This window comes from Calypte anna, chromosome 27, assembly GCF_003957555.1.
Source record: "Calypte anna isolate BGI_N300 chromosome 27, bCalAnn1_v1.p, whole genome shotgun sequence".
NCBI classification, from domain to species: Eukaryota; Metazoa; Chordata; class Aves; order Apodiformes; family Trochilidae; genus Calypte; species Calypte anna.
In genome coordinates, this window is record NC_044272.1 from 5,038,920 (window position 1) to 5,062,326 (window position 23,407).

Sequence of the window (23,407 nt, forward strand, 5' to 3'; positions counted from 1 at the left end):
GCACCATCCTGTCCTACACCAGGGTTTCCTGCCCTCCTTGTGCTGTCCTGCCATCTTTCCAGGGATGCTGCTCCTGCTCAGGAAGGCTTCAGGGCTCCTGCTCCAGGGGCTGGGCGACACCTGGGGACATTTGCACCTTGTGTCCCCTCGCCCAGGAGCAGGGATGGATTTGGTCACAGCAGCCCCAGGTTCCCCTCTGAGGAGCTGGGGGGGCAGCTTGAGCTCCCCCTAAACCTCCACTGGTGGAAACTGGGAGGCACTGGGCTGGTGTAGGGAGGGGAAGCAGCATCCAGCTGTCCCGGGGTGCCCCAGGTTTTGGTGGAAATGGGAAATTGTTTGGATCATTCCAAAAGCTTGGGCCGTGGGGAGGGGGAAGGATTTCCTGTGTGGGCTTTGCCTCCCCACTTCCCACTCACTCCCAACAGCTCCCAGGGCATTGCTGATCCCCCAGGACTGGGGGATGGATCCCCAGGGACTGGGCCCTGGCCCCGGTGTCACCCCGGGAGGGCTGTGGGGCCGTGGGAAGGGGCAGGTTCCCAGGAGCTGGAACACGGACCCGGCTGAGCCCAAAGCCGGGCGGGGAATTTTCCATGGCTGGGGCTCTGCCCCAGGACTCTGCAGCCCCCCCGGACCCCCGGCCCTGCCCGGCCCCTGGAACTGTCCCCTCATGCTCTGGATGTGGCTGCCTGGGGTGGCAGAGCAGGGAAACTGAGGCACAGCACACCAGGAGCAGGATGGGGACATGGGACAGGTGAGGTGCCAGGTACAAGGACACTGCAAGCAGGACAAGGATGGGGACATGGGGAGCAGGGCAGGGGCAGTTTGGGGACACTGGAAGCAGGATGGGGACAGGGACACCAGGGACACAGTGGGGCCTCACCCATGGCGTGAGTTCGTCAGGGCTCAGCACGGGGACACGCAGCAGTGACAAGTGTGCCACTCCTGCATTGTCTGTTTGTCCCCCAGGCTCAGGGACAGGATGGGGACGGAGCACCCGGCTCCCCTCCCGTGTCCCTGTCCCCATCCTCCTGCCGTGCCGTGTCCCGTGTCGCTGTCCCCATCCTTCTGCCATTGTCCCCACCCTGTCCCCGTGTCCCTGTCCCACCCCCTATGGATCCCCCCCACCTCTCCCAGCCCATTCCTGGCTGTCACCTCCCGTGTCCTCCCCCGCGTCCCCCCTCCGCCCCCTCCCACGTCCCCCCCGTGCCCCCCCCCGTGTCCCCCCCCGCGTCCCCCCCGTGTCCCCGGTGTCCCCCCTTGTCCCCCCGTGTTCCCCGTATCCCCCCCGTGTCCCCTCCGTGTCCCCCCCGTGTCCCCGGTGTCCCCCCTTGTCCCCCCCGTGTTCCCCGTGTCCCCCCCGTATCCCCCCGTGTCCCCCCGTATCCCCCTCGTGTCCCCTCCGTGTCCCCCGTATCCCCCCCGTGTCCCCCCCCGTATCCCCCCGTGTCCCCCTTGTCCCCCCCGTGTCCCCCCAGTGTCCCCTCCCCCCCCCTCAGCCCACCCTCCGCGGGGGCGCGCGCCGGGCGGCACGTGGCGCCGGGGGGCTCGGGGAGGGGCGCTCAGTGCGCATGCGCCCGGAGAGACCCCGGCCCGGGACCGGCGCGAGACCATGGAGCGGAGAGCGCGGGACGGTGAGAGGGGAGGGGGCGGGAAGGGAGGGGGTGGCCCCGGGGGGGGGGCGGTGGCTCTGAGCGGGGCCGGGGCCGCCCCGGCGGGAAAGGGCGGCTTGGAGGGGAGGGGGCGGCTGTGGGGATCCGCGGGCGGGAAGGGAGCGAGCGGCGGAGCTGAGGGGGAGACGGAAGGGTGAGAGCCCCGAGGGGAACCCCGGGAGAGAGGGGACCCGGGCACGGGCTCGGGGCAGGCGGGAGCCTGAGGGGAACCGCGGGCTCAGGGCAGCGGCGCTGCGAGGGCTCTGAGGGCTCCGGGGCTCTGAAGGCTCCGGGCCGGGCGCTCCGGGGGCAGCGGGGTCCTCAGGGAAGCTCGGAGGGTCCCAGCCGGGGGCCGAGGGGAGCGGGGGCCGAGGGCAGCCCCGGTTCGGTGCCCCCGAGGGTGGGGACGCGGCGGGGTCCCCCGGGGGCTGGCAGGGCCTTTCGGATGGGGTTCCCCAAGTGCAGGAATGGAAATCCTCCTGGTGTGAGAGGGCAGCGTGCGGGGGTGCAGCCCTCGGGGTGTCCTCTCCTCCTGCCCTGGCACCTTTGGGTCTTTCTGCGGCGCTGATCTTAGTGCCAAGTAACAGATCTGGGGGGGGTTGGGTTTTTGTTTTGTTTTTCTTTTTTTGTTTTTGTTTGTTTTGGTTTGTTTCTTATGTTTGGTGTGCGGTGGTCTTTTTGGTTTTGTTTTGTTTTTCCCCTCACTTTAGGTGGCACCTGCTGTGTCACCTGCCTGGGCACCTCTCCTCCCCCAGCCCCGCAGGATGATGCTCAGCCCATGGCAGCAGAGGCTGCTGTAGCTCCAAGCCAAGTTAAGGACTCTCAGCTCCCTGCTCTCCTTGGGCAGGGAGAGGTCGCTGATGTTGTCAGTAGCCTGAGTTAACCCAGTCCCAAGCTGGCTGGGGCTGCACTTTGCCATTTCTCTGTGCTCAATCTGAACGCAAGGCACGAGGAGAAAAATCCCCCCTCAGCACTGGATAATGAAAGTTTTGGGCTGTATTTGGCCTAACTTTCACCCGTTGACGTAAAATGTCACAAGAATGACATTTGTACAGTTATTTTTGCTGCCTTTTTCCAGCCAGTTCTCTTTGCTGCTGGTAGGAATGGGTTATGACTCTTTCTGTTGTTGTTTCCCAGGGAAGGGGTAAATCTGTTCCAGGTGAGGTTGGTTACAGATAGGGGGTAGTGCCCAGAGATGTCAGGACAGGGATGTGCCATGTGGATTCTTCACCAACAGTTGGTGCCTCCAGGTTCAGCTCTTTCACTGGCTGCTCACCAGTTAGGAAGAAGAGGAAGAACAGAAACCTTGCATTTGACAGAGTTGGTTACTCCTGTTGTTATTTCCGTGTCTCCTGCCCACTGTATGTTCAGGATAATTGGTAGGGAAAAAAAAAAATCTGTCTCTTTCTGTTAGAAATGTGTTTTGTGATGATGTTCAGCAAACCAGCTGTCAGTCCAGCTGGCCAAACCCCACCGTTCTTCAGGCCCTTTAAAAGGGTACAGCCGTTGTTTTCTGTCTGTGATCAGGAAAATGAGAGGTGGCTTCTCTGGTTTTGGTCCTTCCCACGTCTTTCCCCACGCTGTGCTTCTGCTTTCCTGGGGGGACAGTGAGCTCCGGGCTGGGAACCGCGGGGTTTGTGAGGTACACGTGGGAAACTTGAGCCTCGCCGTGCCCTCCCCGTGCATCTGGATCTCCTGTGTTCCCAGCAGTCCTAAAATTAACTCCAGCGTTTCTGCAGTTGGAGGGAGGGCAGGAGGGGACGATGTTTGTTTTCCCTCTCGCGTCGCGCTGGTGACTGCAGCGGATCCGAGGGTTCGGCGGTGGGAGGGGTGAAGGCTGCACGGTGTCTGTCTGCCGAGTGCGCAGCCTGCTCCTCCGCCCTCATCCTCCTCCTCATCCTCCTCCTCATCCTCATCCTCCTCCTCGCTCTGCTCAGCAGCAGACTCCTCAGGAGCAGACTGTCCTGACCATGGAAGCTGAGGTAGAGTGGTTGGAGTGCGGGGGGCTTCGTGCTGCTGGGGACCCTCCATGGCCTGGGGGTGAGGGGCTGGGGGGTTGCTGGTGGCCGCCAGCTCTGGGTTGCTGGTTCTGAGCAGGGGTCTCTGCCCTGGCAGTGCTGCTCTGGCTCCTTGGGAGGAAACTGTCCCTTTGTGGTGTATTCCCCCCAGAACAGTAACTCGCTGAGAGTGCTGGGCTGAAGTGGTGAAGGATGGGGTGAAACGGCAAGGAGCAGGTTTTAGCACACTGACACCCATGTCAGGAGGGTTGTGCTGCAGGTCAGAGTGAAACTTGTGTGACAAAGATTCAGCTGTTCCTCGCTGTGGGTGATCGAGTTCTCACCCAACCTCTCATCCTGGCTGTGGCTTCTCGAACTGCCTTTGTCAAGCTTCAGCTCAGTTTAAGTTGCAGAAAGTTCTCGGTCACTGGCAGTACCCCTGTGGATGGGACTGTCTTTACTACTTCTAAAGCTACAGTTGCAGGTTTGGGTTGTCACTCGTGCAGGGACTGCTGAGTTATTGCTCTGGTCAAGATGGGCTCCACTGGTGCCCCTTCTTAGCCCTTCCTTAGTGATTGTTCTTGATTGTTACTGCAGAGCAATCACCCAGCTCCTCACAGGCACCTTGCAAGTGGTGCAAATATCTGCAGATAACTGGAAGATTGGGGTGCCAGATGGGGAGCACAGCACCTTGTTCTGGCTTTGAATGAGTTAGAGAGGAGCCCTGAAGGGGCTTCCAGTGGGACCCTGCTCTCCTGGCAGCAGGAATGTTGAAAGAAAACTTATGGACAGTTTATGAGTGTGGCTTGTGGGGACAGAGGAGTAGCAAGGCAAGGATCTTCAGGCAAATTCAGACCAATTTTAAGGATTTAGCAAATATTTTGGTACATATAGAAGAGTTTTAATTGTAAGCACAGTTTTTCTAGAGGATTTTCTGTGGTCCCAAAGGTAATTGGTTTGGGAATTGTGCTGCTTAGGTGAGACTTTAACTTAAAAGGTCTGCTCTGGCTTTGTTTGGTTTTATAGCTGACAGGTTCAAGAGGAAGATTCTTACCAGCTCTGAAATCTGATGAGGAGTTCACAAAGGACTTTTAAGACACAAATTTGTTGATTTAGTAATTTAATGACTGCCAGCAACTTCTGAGAGTACAAAAAAACCCCAGGCTCTCCTAAACCATCACCTTTTGCCAAGCAAAGGGTGAGGTCTGGAGCACTTCGGGCTGTAATTCATCCAGAGAACATGGGAACACTGCTTGGTGAATCCTGGAGGCACCAGCATGGGGTGGCTCACCCAGGGCTCACTGAACCTCCTGTGCCTTGCGTGCTTCTCTTGGTCCTTGGCACTGCAGCCAGAGGTTTCGTGACCCAGGCACGGTGCTGGAGGGTGAGGAGATGCTGGGTGTGGAGAGCTTTCCTCCCAGAGCTGCTGAAGCACCGTGGGGTGTGTGTGAGCCAGAGGTCCTGGGCAGCCTCTGCCCCTGAGCTGGAACTGGGGGGGTTTGCCAGAAGTCCCCTCGTGGTCTGTGTTAGTACCTGTGAGGAAAAAGAAGTTACAAAGTCAGTGTGTGGCCTCACTGTTAGCACCGGGCTGGGAAGAGGGGGCAGCTTCATGGGTCCTCCCTGACACTGCTTCAGGTCTCACAATCCCCTTCTCTGAACACCAGGACACAGTGAGTTGCAGCAGGTACCCCAGTCCTGCCTCAGCCTCCTGGCTCTGGGGGGGCTCTCTGGGTAGTGCCCAAACTGGGACAACAGGAATGGTCATTAAATGGTTGGAGTAAAAGCCTGGGCAGATAATGGGCCCCTTTGTTGGCTGTCTCTGTGGTGGGTCTGAGAGGATGGGGATGGGTGCTGCTCCCTCATTAGCAGGAAGGTGATCCTCTCTGCCCCCTCATTTCCAGCTTTTGTTTTTTGTGCTGCCACTCAACAAAGTACTTTATGGAGTTTGTGCTCCAGATTTCTTTTTAATCTGATTAATAGGAAGTAAATTGTTCCTGTGTGAAGAAGTTCCATCAGTACTCCCTGTGCTCGCTCTGCTTTATCACTGCTGTCCTGGGAGGGGAGAAGGGGCTTTCCTCCCATCCCTGTCCAGCACTCAGGCAGCTCCCCTGGTTTCCAGCTGTGTTTCCATAGGGTGGTCCCTGGACCTCAGCCCTGGAGGGTGGGAACCCATCCTGCCTGCCCTGCTCTGGGGATGAGGGTTTCGTGGCAGAGCCCACGTTGCTATCAGCCCTTCCAGCTGCAGTTTGCACTTCCTCGAGCAGCAGGAGTGAAGTTCCACTGTGCTGTTCTCGTGCTGTGTCATAATGTGCTGCTCCTGGTTTTCTGACTGAAGTTCTGATCAATAACATTTTACTTCTCTGTTCAGTATTGCTTGATGTCTAAATTCTGCCTCTGAATAACCCCCGTACCTTTAAAATGTTTAAATGCTCTGTTCACTGGCTGTTCCTCACCCTGGTGTTTGTAGGCTGTTTGCTTTCTGTTAAAAGCCACAAAACTGAATTTATTTTCCAAATGCTCCTCAGAGGGGGGGAAGGCAATGCTGAGTTTCCCTTCCTGACCTCCTCATGCCCTAACCCTGAGTTGTTATCACTGCTGGGGCAGTGCTGTGTGGTTCTCCCCAGGCTGGGGACTCTCCAGAAGATCTGGTTGGGACTTTTAATAAAACCTGAGTTTTCTTTTGTGTAAAACAAAGGTTTCAGGAAGTTCCTGGATGTGCTGTGGGCTGAACTGATAGATGGAGATGTATGGCTGGGCAGGGACATCATTACTGGGGATTTTCTGGTGAAGGAAATGCCAAGAACCATAAATGGTGTAGCAAAAAGAAATTCCTTCTGCACATGGAGGTGACTTGGCTCCCTACCTCACTATTGGTAATAATTCCTTAATTATTACATATCAAAGGGTCACAGAATCATAGAATGTTAGGGGTTGGAAGGGATCTCTAGAGATGATCTCATTCAGCCCCCCTGCCAAAGCAGAACCTGGGGCTTTAAGTGGGAACACAAGTTACAAGGTTTTCTGACTCTATAAATAAATAAAAAAAAAAGCTATATTTAGATAAAAAACAAATAGTGTATTTATGGACCAAACTGTATTAAGGGAAATGTGATGGAAAAATTGAGTCAGATGAGCTGATGTATGAGGCATTTCCCTGCGGAATCATTGGGCTGAAAAATGTTTTATGTGCCTAAACTTGAGCAGATGCTTCAACATCCACACACACACAATCGATGCTCCCAGTTTCATATTAGCAGTTCTGTTCATACCACTGTGATTAATTGACAAACCAGCCTGGTTTAGTCTCTTTTCCGGGGGCTATGGGGTATTTCCAGCTCATCCAGGTATTTATCCCGTGCCTTGCTCGGAGTCTCTGGGCAGCCTGGTTGTCAGCAGGGTTCCTCTCAGGCTGTACATTCGGTGCGTAACTGACTCACTGACCTGGGATTTACATTTTTACACAGGAGTGAAGGATTTTGCCCTGTTACCTTGCTTAGATGAAAAGCATTGGAGTCAGCCAGCTTTTTTTTGCCTAAATAAGGACATGATACCAGCTTTCAGCTCTTACAGATATTAGTTCCACCTTTTTAGTTACAAATTTGTCAGGAAACAATTCCGAGCGTGCGTGCCTGACCTCGTTTAAGATCCCACTGAAGTACGAGGGGAAGACGTACATATGGATGAGGAGCAGATGGTGCCTGTGGTTCTTTTGAGTATGAATATGGTGTTGGGGGCTGGGGCAGGGGGGGCTGCAGAGGTGTCTGACAGTTGCACTTCCCCATTTTCTTTGGGGTGCCCCTCGCTGCGTTCCGCTCCGCCACAAATCGCTTTCCCGGGGCCGGTTCATTTGCCTCTGGAAAGCCTCCCCCCCAACGAACCCAAACACCACGCAGCCCCTTGGAGCCCCTCGTTTCCACTTTGCTTTTCTGCTCGAGCTGGAGTGATGAAGGAACGTGGAGAAATGGCTCCTGGTGTGGCTGCGGGGCGGTGCGGGAGCACGCGGCTGGCGGGGTGAGCGGGGAGGCTCCGGGTGGCATCGGGGGCAGTGACATCCCCGAGTCCCACACCCTGCCCGGCATCACAGCTCATCCTCTGTGAAGTCCTGTGGCTCTCTGGTGCTTAAAATAGCAGAGTGCTGGGAGGGGGATGTGTTTCTCGTGTGGAGATGGTTTCCATGCTCCCTCCAGGGTGAGTTCCTGACTCCTTGTTAACTCCTGGAGCTCTCGCTCTGCTACGGACCCGGGGACTCCTCTGACAAGTGATGCTGCAGAACCTGAGCAGGGGGGCAGATCGTGCACGTGGGGCTGTCCCCACTGATAATGTGTTTTTAAGTGGCATAAACCCAAAATAATTCAGGTTCTTCATGTGTCTTGCAGGTGTGCTGTGTTGCATGCAGCACCTCCTGAAATTCTCCCGCTCTTCAGAGTAAACATGTTTTAGTAGTTGAGAAATGACTGGATTTTAATGCCAGCATTTATTCACAAGAGTTACTGAGCTGACATTCAAGTATGTAGTTAAACTATTTTTAAAAGGAGAAGAATTTTCATAGCAGAGACTGTGATATTAAAAACACAAAAGGAAATGGAAGGATTTGGGAGGAGAGCAGACAGTGATCTTCATGCAGCCATTTGGAAATGATCTTTGTTCTCTGGACTTGCTCCTTCTGGACTGTTCCCGTGGCATGGCCACCTCTGGCAGGACCCAGCTTGATTTGCATTCCTCTGCCTGCTCCTGCTCTCTTTGCAATCTGTGGCAAAGCCTTATTGATCAGGGGGCTGGAGGAGCCCATCCCTGGGGGAGGGTGCTCAGCAGTTATTGACAGAAATAAATCGCTGCTGCCCTTCAAGTGTGCTGACTGCCTGAGCTTTGCTGGACAAATAAGCACTAAATACCAACCAGCTGCACTCAACGATTAATAGCCCAAGGTACCATTTTTTCCCCTCTTGGCAGGTCTCTTTAGCTGATCCACGAGCGTGTTCTCCCCACAGCCCTGGGCTCCCGTGGGCTCCTGTGGAACAGCAGGGTCTGACAGGGGCAGTGCCTCTGGAACCCTCCCAGAGCTCTGAGCTCTCTGCCAGGGGACTCGCCCTCGCTGGGAAGCACTGTCTCTTTTTGCAGTTTTTAAGGGCCTTTCCTTCTCCAGGCTACTCCAGGTTCTCCATTCTTTCCCCCTCAGCATCCTCATTTTTCCCCTATTCCTCCTGCACCCCCCAGATGTGCCTCTGCTCAGCAGTTGTGAGGTGTGAGGTGCTCCCAGGTGGTGAGACTCAGCGTGGGGACTTCACTCAGTGAGTGCTTCAGGTCCCTTCCCCAGGGGTTGGAGTAGTCAAGTCTTTCAGAAAATGACAACTTTGGGTTTCTTTCTTCACTGTAGTATTTTTTAATCCCAACAAATAATTCACTTAGTGAATTTATGTGCTTATTTATGCTCTAAACTTAGTCTTTGGCATAATAAAGCTTCTAAGATTTCTGTTGAACTTGAAGCAGGAGTAACATCTTGCTGCCAGTACAGCAGCCTGCTGATTCCCTGCCTCCTTTCCTCAAAACCAACTGCACTCCACACCAGTGTGCTGACACGAGGCTGTTCCGTGGGTTCTGCACTGGGGCAGTGGGTGTGTGTCGGGGTGTGTGGGTTGCAGTGCACCCCATGCATCTGCAGTGTGTGGCTGTGTGCTGGGCACTGTGCTGCTGCCTCTGGTGGTCTCACCATCTTGTTCTGTCATTCCTGCACTGCCCTCAGATCTCTGTGGATTTCAGGGTGTCCTCCTGGCTGGACTGACCACCACCCATCCTCCCACCATCCCTCCTGAGCTGAGTGCTTCCCACCAAGTTGTGTCAAGTCCCAGGGGGCTGCACTGCTTCCTGCTCCGTGTCCTGACCAGGGCTGCCAGAGCTGTTCCAAGTGCTGGGTGTCCTGGGGAGCAGCTGGTGGTGAGGGTTTGCTGTGTCCCCTCCAATGTCCTCTGCCTCCAAACACCCTTTTCTGCAGCCTTCCACAACTTCTCTGCTAAAGTTGCAGAGCTGCTGTTGAAGGAAACATCAGATGGATTTAGAAGGACTGCAGGGTGAGGCACTGGCTCCTGTTAGACCCAAAGACAGAGCTGGGGAAGAAAAATCTTTTATTTTAATTTGGGTCAGAGTAAAACAACTGCCATCCCAGAGTGCTGCAGAACGGGTGACTGGGGACGTTGTGGCAGTGTCACAGTGCGTGATCCCCATTTTATTTACAAGCCATTCATACCAGAACCTTATCTGTGAAGCAAACTGCTGTCGTTTCCTCTGGCTGTCACAATATGGTGGTGCATGCATTAGGTGTTCATCCCCAGTTGGTTATAGCCAGCTCAGCCTTCTGATGCACAGGAGCCGACACAATTGCTCCCTTTGGCTTCTCCCTCCCTCCCCAGAATGGCCGTGAGAGTGATATTTGGGTCAGCTGCCTCCTGAGTGTCATTTGCTTTTGACACTCATCCCTCTGAGCACGGAGGAGGAGCCCGGTGGGGAAATGCCACGGAGCTGCTGGCTGTGGAGTCAGGAGCAGTCCCGGGGGTGTTGTGGTGCTTGGAATCAGTAATCAGGACAGGACAGGGAGATCTCTCCTGTGCCTGACCAGAGTGGGGTGACAGGGATGGTGGCCTTGGCCAGACCTCAGTGCCAGAGGGATGGAGGGACCCAGGTGAGTGCATGGTCCAGCAGCACCCGTCCCTCCATGGCTTTGCTGTGGGTTTGAACACAGCTGGGGGAGCTGGGGGTGTTCAGCCTGGAGAAACCCTAGAGCACCTTCCAGTCCATGAAGGGGGCTCCAGGAAAGCTGGGGAGGGGCTTTTCACCAGAGAGGGGAGGGACAGGACAAGGGGTAATGGTCTTAAACTGAAAGAGGGGAGATTCAGGTTAGATACCAGGAGGAAATTCTTCACGATGAGGTTTGTAAGGCACTGGAATAGGTTGTTGATGCCTCCTCCTTGGATGAGTTTAAGGCCAGGTTGGATGGGGCTCTGTGCACCCTGGGCTGGTGGGAACTGTCCCTGCCCATGCAGGGGGTTGGATTTTGATGATCTTTAAGGTCCCTTCCAAGCCAGCCCAGCCCAGCCCTTGTGGGGTGACACAGGGCAGTACCTGTGTGTCCCTCCTTTCCACAGAGGGACCTTTTGGGGCTGTCTGGGACAGTACAGTTTTTCCTTCTTTCCTCCCTACAGCACTTTGGGTCTGGATGTGCCCATCCCAAGGTCTGGAATGTCAGGATGGACTCTGGACTCACCCTGGAGTGCACAAATCCTGCCCTGCTCAGGCTCTGCTCAGCCCCAGGCTCTCCCGCTGCAGCCCTGCCATGGTTCTGGTGCTGGTTCTGGTGCTGGTGCTGCTGTGTTGTTTGAGGCAGGACAACTGTCCCGCAGTTTCATTCCCTCTGCTGTTCCTGAGCTGGTTCCTGAGCACATCCTGATGGGAGCTGAACCTGGGGTTTTTGGCAGGGGCAGTGCAGCCACCCCAGCCCCGCTCTGCAGCGCTCTCCTGCCTCGGAGTCACACTGCTCACTTAGCACCCTCCTCTTGTCCCCTTCCCCACTGCTTGTTCTCTAACTTCACCCTGCTGCTGCCTTTGTTTTTTAAAGTAACAGCTGGGAACCCAGGTGCAGGAGTCAGCAGGCCAGTGTTTGTCATGTTTTCAGTGTGAACACCACACCAGTGCTCGTGGGGCTGCCCAGGGTGTGCCAGGGGTGAGAGCAGCAGCAGCCGGTGCTGTCCCACACTGTCACTGGGAAGGGTCTCTGGTCACTTCCCAGACTATTGCAGGTCCTTGTAACTTGTGTGTCCCCCATTATTTCCCTCTGACAGGAAGCACTTCCTGCCTGCTCTTGTCCTCCCTCTTCTCAGTGGTGCCCGAGGAGCAGCAATGGGCACAGATGGAAACAAAGAAAATTCCATTGAATCATGAGAAAAGGTTTTGCACCAAGTGTGGTCAGAGCTGGGAACAGCCTGCCCAGAATGGCAGAATCCCCCAGAATCACAGAATTATCAGAGAGACTCTAGAGATCATCTAGTCCAGGTCTCTCACTAGAGCAGGATCACCTGGCTCCATCCTCCCTGCACCCTTCAGATACCTGGGGACTCTGACAAGGTCTGCCCTCAGCCTTCTCTTCTCCAGGCTAAGGAGTCCCAGCTCTCTCAGCCTTTCCTCATCAGAGAGATGCTCCAAGTCACCATTTTAAATGAAGTTTAATGACATGGCTTAGGGATTCCAAAGACTTATTTCTGTTTTGGAATGCAGGCTGAAGCTGAATTTGTTAACAGCAATGGGCAGTTTGAACTTGGCAGAATGTTTTACATTCCTTAGGGCAATGTGCAGGGTACAGGGGGTTAAGCACCTCCCAAAGACAAAAAGGTGCCTCAAGTGGAGGGGTGGTTCTGCTTTACCCACAGTGCTGGGCTTGCTGGGTGTTTGGTGACTTTGATCTGGGGCATATTTTGGCACTTTGTAGTGCTTCATGTGTCTGCCCCAGGGGTCAGCAGCCCTGAACTAAGGAGGGTGAAGTCTCTTATCAAATGGGTGTCTGGTGTGGGGGCAGAGAACTTGCTGGTGTTGGGTGATGGGTGCTGTGCAAACATGGTCTGGTGGAAGAGCCCAGAGGATTCACGTGGTGTGGAACGTAGGGAACTGGGAGCTCGCTGTCAGGATGGTTTTGTGGAGCTGGATGACCACACTCATCCTCTCTGGTGGTCATTGGTAGCAACAATCTTTCTTGAGAATGCCCTCCTGAGCTTTGGCTGGTCAGGGTACCAGTACCAGAGCTGGCTGTTGTCTGCTGGCTGCAGGGCTGGCAACCCAAGGGCTCAGGTTTTGGTCAAACACTCAGCCTTGCTGTCAGAACAGCTGTGTTGGGTGTTTTCTTTTGTCTTGTTTTCAGCATCCAGCTAAAGGCACCAGGAAGGACTTAGCTGTACATTATCTGCACATTACCACCTCCTGCTTGGCACAGAACCAGTGCAGCTTCTTGGGGTCAGTACATCCTGCTGGGCCTGCCGGTGCTGGATGAGCCCAGTTCATGGAGGAGCCACTCAAACCTGCCTGGGCTTAAGAGGGTTAAAATTTATTGCAGGGAAATGCTCTGAGCCGTGTGAGATGAGAGGAGAGCTGGGTGAGCTGGGAGAGGGCACCAGCAGGGAGCTCCCTGTGCTCAGTGGGGTTGTCCCTGCTGCTTTGGTCCCCTGCTCTGCTGGTGTCACCAGAGTTTGGCACGATGCTGTGCCAGCCTGGCTGTGGCTCCCTGCCCCGAGGACCCAGTTTTACACCCAGGGAGCTGCTGACTTCCTTCATTTGCTCCACGGTTCCATTTCCCATCCCCAGAGTCTGAGCAGCACCCAGGGCTCGCTGCTGCCTCCTGACACCTCGGGTCTGCAGGACGGGCCTGGAGAGCCCCTGCTCAGGTGTGTGAGGCACTCACTACAGAAATGCCACATTCAGGAGCTGGCACCTCATCCCCATCACTCCCAGGGGATGCTGAGTGCTGAGGGATTCAGGCTGACACAGACCCAAAACCAAAGCTGTAAAAATCCCCAGGGTAGCAGCGACTGCAGCTCCGCTCCATCCGGATCAGTGCTCCTGCTCCCCCATGGACACTGCTCCTCCCAGCAGGATTGTGCCTTCCCGGGGAGGGGCTCTGCCCTGGGGATGTCCCAGGGATGTATGGATGCTGTAGGTTTGGGGCAGCACGGGGCACGTGGCCCTTTCATTTGGATTGTGTCACTGCGGGGGAGTGATGCTAAAATTGTCACTTGGCTCCCGGGGTCAGCCCTACCTGGAGGGCACACTGGGGCTGCTGAGGTCCCTGTCTCATCTGCAGATCCCAGCTTCTCTTTAGGCTGAATGCTCGGGTGGGCACATGTACATTGATTTGCAAAAGAAAAAAAAAAGGTGTGTATTTGACATCTTTATTTTTTTGACAGCACAAGAATCTTATTATATCCCCTACCTCTTACCCATATTTTAGTGTTCTATTTATATCCTGCCCAGGATCTGTGGCCTCTTAATTCAACGAGGGGTTTTCAGACTCGAGGGGATTGGTCCAGGGCTCAGCAGAACCTTGTTAACATCCCTGGGATTTGAAGGCACCATTCAGAAATCGTTTCCAAATTGACATTGATGCTGAGGCTTTCTCAAAACCATTCTCTGTTTTTTGCCACAAGAGGCTTGCCAGACCCTCTGAGTATTGACTTGGAAAAAGCACTGTGTGTTGTCCAAAAAATCCCAGCCTTTTTGCTCCCAGATATTCTTTAATATAGATCAGCAAATAAAAGTCAGTGCAGTTGTTGTCCCCCCTCAGCTGCACAGAGCTCTGAAGGTTTCTGTTGACCACAGGGCTGAAGTTGGTGGTGGTTGATCCCACTTCCTTCATGAATGACAGAAGGGTGATAGCAATGAATTAATCCTCCCAGGAATGTCCCTCCCCTGGTGCTGGGGCAGAGGATGGGCATGGGAATTGCTGCTCAGCTTGGGAAAGCAGAGGGCCAGGATTTGGGTCTGGCCACCACTTCCCCCTCTGTTGGACACTGAAGTCTTACTGACTTTTCAGCTTCAAAACACCAAAACTGAACCCCTGTGCTGCCTCAGAAATAATGGTAAATCATGCAGCTTCTGACATTTCCATGTAAATGAGATTTGAATGAATAATGCTACTTATTCATTCATCCTCATTCAAATCCTATTTTAATTAGCCTGTGGGCTCAATTTCACTTTCATGCAGCATGAAACCTCTTCTGATTATCAACAGAATTGCCATGCATTTATTCTTGATTTTTTTTTTCTGCTCAGTACATGTCTTTTTAAGCTGCTTAAAACAAAACAAAACAAAAGTATCATTAATAAATTAATCACATTTCATTAGCATGACATGGGAGGATATATTTTGAGGGGGGTAAAAAAAGTCTTCCTGTAAATCCATTCTCCTCAGTGGCTGCCTTCTGGCTACAGCATCCTGCTCCTGGGCATCTTGCTTAGGACAAACCTTGTCTGAGGGGGTGCTGGGGAATGATGGAGGGACCTGAGAGCTTCAGCTCCCTGTGTCCTTGGGAAGCTGGGGCTGGAGGTTTGTCCCACACTGCCCTGGGGACACTGCTGGGGGCTGGGGGGACACAGAGCCAGGGGGTGCAGAGCTGGGTCAGGCCTGGTGGACAGGGAGGTTGTGTCCTTGCAGCAGGAGTCATGGAACCCCAGACTGGTTTGGGTTGGAAGGGACCTCAAAGCCCCCCCAGTGCCCCCCCTGCCATGGGCAGGGACACCTCCCACCAGCCCAGGGGGCTCCAAGCCCCATCCAACCTTCAACACTGCCAGGGATGGGGCAGCCACAGCTTCTGGGGGCAACCTGGGGCTCAGCAGCCTCCTGGTGGAACAGCTCTTCTTGATGTCCAGACTAAACCTGTCACTGTTTAACTGTGTGCCCTTCAGGTCCTGCCAAGGCAGGGCTCAGCACAAAGTCTCCATCTCTCTGTCTTTCTGAGCCCCTTTATTGTACTGAGAGGCTCAAGATACTCTCCTTGGGCCTTCTCCAGCCTGATCAACCCCAACTCTCTCCCCCTGTCTCCCCAGCACAGATGTTCCAGCCCTTGGACCATTTCCATGGCCTCCTCTGGACCTTCTCCAGCAGCTCTGTGTGTCCTGAGCTGAGATCCCCAGGGGATCCCTTCCCTTCCCTTCCCTTCCCTTCCCTTCCCTTCCTTCCCTTCCCTTCCCTTCCCTTCCCTTCCCTTCCCTTCCCTTCCCTTCCCTTCCCTTCCCTTCCCTTCCCTTCCCTTCCCTTCCCTTCCCTGCCCTTCCCTTCCCTTCCCTTCCCTTCCCTTCCCTTCCCTTCCCTTCCCTTCCCTTCCCTTCCCTTCCCTTCCCTTCCCTTCCCTTCCCAGGACACACCATGGATACTCTGGGCACACCCTGACAGCTCACCTTCAGCTTTTCCATCTCTAATATCCCCAGATCCTCCTCCACAGGGCTGCTCTCCATCTTTTCACCCCCTGTCCTGTGGTTTGTCCCTCAGGTGTCACCCCCCCTCTGCCCAGCTCAGTGTTCCCTCTCCATCCCAACTCAGCTCTCACCAAAGCAGAGTTTTAAGGTTGCTGCCATAGGTGCAATTGTTTCTCCGTGCCTGGCAGGAGCTGTCACAGAGGAGGGAGTTGAAAGGAGATGAAGTTAATCCCATGTTTAAATTCATGTTCAGAGCCACTCAGGGGCAGGAGAGGGGCTGTTTGCTGTCTGGACGTGACCCAAGAGATTTCCTGCGGTGAATCTCTTAATCTAAAGCTGATTTCTTTTTTCCCATGTACCTACTCCAAAGTCTGCTTTATTCTTCCTGGATGTCAGTGTCTGCAAATCCTGAACTCACAGGAGCCAGCTTGCTGTCAGGGATCAGCATCCTCTGATTTGCATCGCCTCTGCTGGCAGAGCTGGGCTGAGCTGATGACAAATACAAGGAGTGAAAGTCTCTCAAATGCACTTTCTGGCATGACTTAAATTAGCTGAAATTGCTGACACTTTGCCTTTTTCCAGCTGCGTGTCAGCGTCCATAGACTTTTATTTCAAACAGTGGAAAATTCTTGAGTTAAACGTGGAGAGAACACCCAGTGGGGAGATGCTGAGTGAGGGTTGGGTGAAGGTTGCAGCTGGGTCCTGCAGGACGTGGGTTGTACAGACACAGCATGCAGCCCCTGACCTTGGCCAGCCTGGGGACCTGCAGGACACCACCACCATTCCATCACTCAGCCACAGCATTCCTGCTTCCCTGTGATGCTTCCTGAGAGTTTCCAGTGAAGGAAAGGTTTAATGAGAGGTCATTTCGCTTCAACCAAAAATGTTTCCTTCCAGGCAAACAAGTTCTTTGCCTGCTGGTGGATTCTCCCTTCGTGGTGTCGCTGCCTTTGCTCTGGATTGACACTAAATTTAGAATCAGTGGCACTTTCTTGTTGAGGAGGATCAGAGCTCCTCAGCTTCCATCCCCACAGCCAGAGCTCTCCCACCACAGCCCATGTGGTTGGGGTCTGTCTGCAGGTTTTTCAGGCTGTGCCTTTATATAATCAGTGGAATCCAGGACATGAATTCTCCTCTTTCTCCCAAAGCAAGTTCCAGAGCTGTCCAGATGCCTCCTGCCATCCAGTAGCTGTGTCCTGCTGGGACAGATGCTCAGCTCTGCACCACAGCCCAGGAAGGGGTGATCCACCCACCCCCTTGTGTCAGCATCATGGAACCAGGGAATGGGTTGGGTTGGGAGGGACCTCAAAGCCCCCCCAGTGCCACCCCTGCCATGGGCAGGGACACCTCCCACCAGCCCAGGGGGCTCCAAGCCCCATCCAACCTTCAACACTGCCAGGGATGGGGCAGCCACAGCTTCTGGGGGCAACCTGGGCACCCAGGGGCTCAGCACCCTCACCCCAAACAATTTCTCCCTCCCTCCCTCCCTCCCTCCCTGCCCAAGATCTCCTCTCCATCTCCCCTCTCCCAGCTGCAAACCCTTCCCCCTCAGAGGGTCCCATCCCTCCAGGCCCTTGTCCCAAGTCCCTCCCCAGCTTTCCTGGAGCCCCTTCAGGCACTGGAAGGTGCTCTAAGGTCTCCCCATGGGATCCTTCTCTTCTCCAGCCTCAACACCCCCAACTCTCTCCCCCTGGCTCCAGAGCTGCTCCAGCCCTCCCAGCAGCTCCAGGGCCTCCTCTGGAATGGCTCCAGCAGCTCCGTGTCCTTCTGCTGATGGGGACCCCAGGGCTGGACACAGCTTTACCCCAGGGGGGTCTCCCCAGAGGGGACAGTCCCCTCCTGTCCCTGCTGCTCACACTCTGGGGTGCAGCCCAGGGCTGGGGGGGTTTCATGGCTCCTGTTGAGCTTCTCCTGCCCCACCACCCCAGGCCCTGCTCCTGGGGCTGCTCTCAGCCCTTTCTCCCTCTGCTGAGGAATGACAGGAGCTGACCACAGCTCTGTGCTCCACAGATACAAAACCCACAGTGAAAAGGCTCAGAAATACTTCCAAGGGGTCGTGAGCTGTCAAGGTGGCAGCTTGTCTGGTGTCCCCTCTCCTATAGAAACCAAAGCCAAATTAAAACTTCTCCATCAGTCACCACACTGACAGTGGCTGCTGAAGGGCAGTTCCTGCTCGTGTCCCAAACTGACAGCACTCAGTCTTCCACTAGTTTCAGATTTCCTCTCTGGAGTTTAATTTCAGAGAAGAGTTTGACCCCAATGTTTTCCATAAGTGACAGTGAGTCCATCAGTCCCTTCTTTACCTCCTGTGGGTTTTCTCTCCTGGTTTGTTGATGGATAACCTCAGGACCACTGCTGGGTTCCTGGGCTGTGACCCCCACCCCAGCCAGGGGGTACCACGGGTCTGTTCTGTGTTGTGGAGGCTCTGCAGCACCCCCAGGGTCCCACTGCCTCCCAGTTTAATTCTGGGTGCCACAGCAGGGGAAAGACATTGAGGTCCTGGAGCATGTCCAGAGAAGAGTCCTGAGGCTGATGAGGGACTTGGGGGGCATGGTGTGCAAGGGCTGATCAAGGGAGCTGAGTCTGAAGGCTGGTTATTAAGTTTAGGGTTATTTAGCTTAGGGTTCTTTAGTCTGGGGTTATTTAGTCTGAAGAAGAAAAGGCCCAGGGGAGATCTTATGGCTCTCAGCCACTGAAGGGAGGGTGCAGGGAGGCTGGAGTTGGTCTCTTCTCCCAGGTGACCAGCAACAGGAGGAGAGGAAATGGGTTTAAGTTGTGCCAGGGGAGGCTTAGGTTGGGTATTAGGAAAATTTCCTTTACTGAAAGAGTGGTGAGGGATTGGAATGGGCTGCCCAGGCAGGGGGGAGGTGCTGAAGAAGCCTTCAGATGTGGTGCTTCAGGAGATGGTTCAGGGGTTGTGGTACCTGGGCTGTGGTTGGACTCTATCTTGAAGGTCTTCTCCAACCTCAGGGATTCTGTGATTTTAACCCCTGGTCAGTGGGTTGCTGAAGTGGGGGTGCCTGGGGGGGCTCTGGTCCTGGGGCTGCTGTGAAGTGGGGGATGCAGAACACCCCTGTGCTGGGGCTGGAGCCCACTCTGGTCTTTCCCTGTTCCAAATGTGTTGTTTCAGTTGGGCTCATGGCTGTGTAGAGCAGGGAGGGAGCTGTGGACTCCTGGTGTGCACAGCTGACAGTGGCTGGATGAAGTGCTTCACTGGTGATCTTTTGTTTTCTACCCATCTTTTCCAGCTGAAAAAAATGAACTCTTTAACTCTCACTTTTAGGCATCTTCTTGGTTCTTCAGCTGAGTTCCAGACTGACACATTTGCTCTCTGATGGTTAAGCAACTTCTGAAGGATGCAGACTCAGGCCAGGGGTGCTGTCTTGCTAACCAGGAGGTAAGATCACCACAGCCCAAGGTCTCTGCTCTGGCACCAGCTCTCCTTGAGGTGCTCATCCATCACCCTCACCCCCTTCCCAGTTAACTAATAATGGTTTGGGAAGTTCCACCTCAACATGAGGAGAAGCTTCTTGACTGTGAGGGTGATGGAGCCCTGGCCCAGGCTGCCCAGGGGGGTTGTGGGGTCTCCTTTTCTGGAGAATTCAAAGCCCCCCTGGACATGTTCCTGTGTGCCCTGCCCTGGGTGATCCTGCTCAAGCAGGGGGGTTGGGGGCTTGATGCTCCTTAGATGTCCCTGCCAACCCCTCTCATTCTGTGGTTCTGCAATTCTGTGGTTCTGTGAACTGCTCTCCAGAGGAACTGCTCAGGAGGGAATCCTTCAGTGTCAGGCTGGTGAGACACAGGAACAGGGTGTCCTCCAAAGTTGTGGAACCTCCACCCCTGGAAGTGTTCAGGACCAGGCTGGATGGGGCCCTGAGCAACCTGGGCTGGGGGGAGGTGTCCCTGCTCACTGGGTGATCTTGGAGGTCCCTTCCCAAACCGTTCTGTATTTCTGTGCTGGCTCCTGGGAGCAGCCTCCTCATCCTCTTGGTCTTTTTGTTAAGCCTGGCTGGAGCAGTGGCTTTGTTTGGGTGGCCTCAGCCTCTGGAGCAGTCTCTGCCTTTCTGCATCACTGCTGACTCTCATCTTTCTCTGTCGCCTGCAAACTTCTGTGCCCTTTGCAGGTTTTGTCAGCAGAGATTCTCTGGTGCAGTCTGGGGAAGGCACAGCCCAGGCTGTCCCTGGCCTTTGCAGAACTTGCTGTAATTACACACAGTAGCTCCTGGTTCTAATGGGGGAATCATTTGTCAAGATCTTTGTTACTTTTAATCCACTTAATGCAGGCTTTTTAATACTCTCTTGTGCTATTTTTTTTCGCCCACTGTCAAGAAGTGATAACTCAAATGTCCTACACAGCCCATCCACATTGTGGCTGTGCTGAGCAAAACATTGCATTTCACCAGAAGGGGGATTACATTTGTATCCTTTAATTCTGTATTGATTGCATCCCCTCAGATTCCATTGTTCTGCCTCTGAGCAGCTCTGTAGCTGTGTGGAAGAAGCTGAATAGCTGCAAAAGCTCCATTTTCTTCCAGACACCTGGAATCTCTCCATGTTAGGAATAAATCACTTTTAAGATCAGTGAGCCAGGGACCCGTCCAGTTCTGATTTAAGAACCTTTGACCAGATGTTACCCAGTAAAAATTTTTACTACAAATGTGTGTTTAACTCAACAGAGGACTGTAAGATGTCTTGTCCCCGGGGCTATAACCACATCAATCAGATCTTCTGTGCTCAATATTTTATCCATTTTACTACTTGGAGCCCCAGGTGGGCTGACAGTGTTGCCAGGTTTCCTTCATAGCCATGCTTCACCCTGGTGCCAGCCCGGAGTTTCCACTGATGGGATCTGTTGGGATGTTCACTGTTAGAATTGCAGATTTATTTGGGTTTCTAGCTAATAGCTCTTCTAAAATTTTCATCAGATAACTTTCTTTAGCTAGATTTCCTCCCTCCTCTCCCAAAGAGCACTACAAAATACAAAATTCAGTCTTTTCTGACTTCAGGGGGAAGATTTTTGAGCCTCCCTCAGGGGCTGAACCCAAATCCCTGGAGCACGTTGGGCAGTAAGAAGCAGCTGCTCTTGGCTCAGACCTTCTCTCTGGGTTGGGTGCAGGGTGTCCTGCCTCTCAGCACAGTTGCCTGTTCCTCAGGCTGTGCTGCAGAGAGAGCTCTCCCTGGGCTGTAGTTGTGGCTGAAACTGCTGACTCAGGGGTTTTTTGGCCCCCTGTGTGCAGTCACAATAAATCTCAGTTAGCAGTAGCCAGCAGTGCCCACAGCGTTTCATGGGAGCTGAGCTCTGCATCCCCTGTGTGCTGGAGGTTCCAGCCTGGAGTGGAAATGGTTTTGTGAACAGATGAAGTACAGAGCAGCTGGGGTTTTTTGGGGAGCAGCTTTGGGAACACATTCTGTGTGGGAAATGTCAGGTAACAGCTCTGGGTTTCTTTGCAGCAGACTTCTCCAAAGCCTGTGGAGGAGATGTAGGATCTTCAAGCAAATTCTGGCAGCTGGAGTTTCCCGATAGCAGGTGATGCTGCAGAGTGGTTGTGAAATCCTAGTGTCTGACTTTCTTGGTTGAGAGAGGCTGAGAAAACCAGGTCTGTTCAGCCTGGAGAAGAGAGGGCTCAGGGGACACCTTATTTTACCATGTTTCAGTACTTAGAGGGGGACACAGAGAAGATGGAGACTCCCTGTTTCCAAGGAGTCCCATGGACAAGGGGCAGTGGGCACAAGGTGCTCCTGGGGAGATTCCCATTGGACACAAGAGGAAAATTTTTCCCCTTGAGGAAAAGTTTGGAGAGTTTCCTCTTGGAAAGTTTGAAGTCTCAGCTCAATGGGTGCTGGGACATCTCAGATAAACAATAATGTGAGGAGGGTTGGAGCAGGTGAGCCCTGAGGCTCCTCCCAACCTTCAGTTCTGTGACTCTGTGATTGTTTTGTCACGTTGAGGCTGATAAACTCATAAATATCATGAGGTTTGTTTGTGTTTTTGTGGTTTTTTAGATAAAATTCTTTGACCACCATGAGTTGGAGCTTCCTGACCCGCCTGTTAGAGGAGATCCACAACCACTCCACCTTTGTGGGTAAGATCTGGCTGACGGTGCTGATCGTGTTCCGGATCGTCCTGACTGCTGTGGGAGGAGAATCCATTTACTACGACGAGCAGAGCAAGTTTGTGTGCAACACGGAGCAGCCAGGCTGTGAGAATGTTTGCTACGATGCTTTTGCTCCTCTCTCCCACGTGAGGTTTTGGGTCTTTCAGATCATCCTCATCGCCACCCCCTCTGTCATGTACCTGGGATACGCCGTCCACAAGATCGCCCGGATGGTGGAACACGGGGACACCGAGAGGAGATCCAGAGGCAAAACCTTCTCCGTGCGCTGGAAACAACACCGGGGCTTGGAGGAAACTGAGGAGGACCACGAGGAGGACCCAATGATGTACCCAGAGATGGAGCTGGAGAGCGAGCGGGAGAACAAAGAGCAGCAGCCCCCTGCCAAAGCCAAGCACGACGGCCGGAGGCGGATCCGGGAAGATGGGCTCATGAAAATCTACGTCCTGCAGCTGCTGGCGAGGACCACGTTTGAGATTGGCTTCCTGGTGGGTCAGTATTTTCTGTATGGCTTCGAGGTCAGCCCCATGTTTGTCTGCAGCAGGAAGCCGTGCCCCCACAAAATCGATTGTTTCATTTCCAGGCCGACCGAGAAGACCATTTTCCTGCTGATAATGTACGGGGTGAGCTGCATGTGTTTACTTTTGAATGTCTGGGAGATGCTCCATTTGGGATTTGGCACAATCCGGGACACGCTGAACAATAAGAGGAAAGAGCTGGAAGACTCTGGTACCTACAATTACCCTTTCACTTGGAACACACCCTCTGCTCCTCCGGGCTACAACATCGCTGTCAAACCAGAGCAGCTGCAGTACACGGACCTGTCCAACGCCAAGATGGCCTACAAGCAGAACAAAGCCAACATAGCTCAGGAACAGCAGTATGGAAGCAATGAAGAAAACATTCCTGCCGACCTGGAAACTCTGCAGAGGGAAATCAAAGTGGCTCAGGAGCGCCTGGACCTCGCCATCCAGGCTTACAACAACCAAAACAATCCCAGCGGTTCCAGGGAGAAGAAATCCAAAGCTGGCTCCAACAAAAGCAGTGCCAGCAGCAAGTCAGGAGATGGGAAGAACTCTGTCTGGATTTAATGTTGGCTGAGGTTGTAGACTGTGGGTTTTTCTCCCAGTTTATTGTAACCAGCAACCCCTCGAATAATGGCTCCCACTGAGTAAATACCTGACTGCTTATTTTCAGGGATACCGTTGGCTCGTGATCCAACCCCTCAGAAAGGGTTTGTATGCATCTTCTAGGATTCTAGGACTTCTATCTTCTGTCTTCCAAGCCAGGAGACAAGTAGGTATATTTAAATCATTCTCATTGAACGGTTTATGCTGTATGTACAGAATTATAGTACATTTATTATGCACAATTTTTTGTATTTGTACACTGGATCTCTGATGTTACACTTTTTTATATTAAGGAGGAGAAAGCAATGGGTAGCTGGTAGCATTTTGCTGGTTTTCTTACCCTGGTCTGCAGTTTCTGTCGTTGTTCTTCCTTGGGTTCACAGGTCCAACTTTCTATGCTGCGTTTCAGAAGTGCCTTGAGGGTGCAGAGAGCCCAGAGGAGCCCCGGGTGCCACTGCCTGAGCAGTGCAGGGCTGGGGAAAATCTGCTCCTGCTGCTCCTGCTTCTCCTGGCTCTGTCCTTTACAAAAATGATGTTCAGAAGCATTGTGCCAGAGCTGGGATGTGCTGGGG

The 23,407-nt window shown here is 53.8% G+C and overlaps 1 protein-coding gene across 5 annotated transcripts; it reads left to right on the forward strand.

Annotated features, from left to right (window-relative positions):
- The first annotated feature begins 1,570 nt into the window (after positions 1-1,570).
- Positions 1,571-23,123, forward strand: GJC1 (gap junction protein gamma 1). 5 transcript variants are annotated; one of them, XM_030466089.1, is made up of 4 exons: positions 1,571-1,631; positions 18,876-18,989; positions 21,044-21,119; positions 21,596-23,123. In XM_030466089.1, exon 4 carries the CDS (start codon positions 21,615-21,617, stop codon positions 22,794-22,796), a length of 1,182 nt encoding a protein of 393 aa, XP_030321949.1. In that variant the 5' UTR covers positions 1,571-1,631; positions 18,876-18,989; positions 21,044-21,119; positions 21,596-21,614; the 3' UTR covers positions 22,797-23,123. The 5 variants fall into 5 exon arrangements, with proteins under 5 accessions (XP_030321949.1, XP_030321946.1, XP_030321948.1 ...); XM_030466086.1 differs by lacking the exon at positions 1,571-1,631 and adding an exon at positions 3,508-3,631; XM_030466088.1 differs by lacking the exon at positions 1,571-1,631 and adding an exon at positions 3,508-3,631 and having other exon boundaries at positions 21,047-21,119.
- Positions 23,124-23,407: the final 284 nt, after the last annotated feature.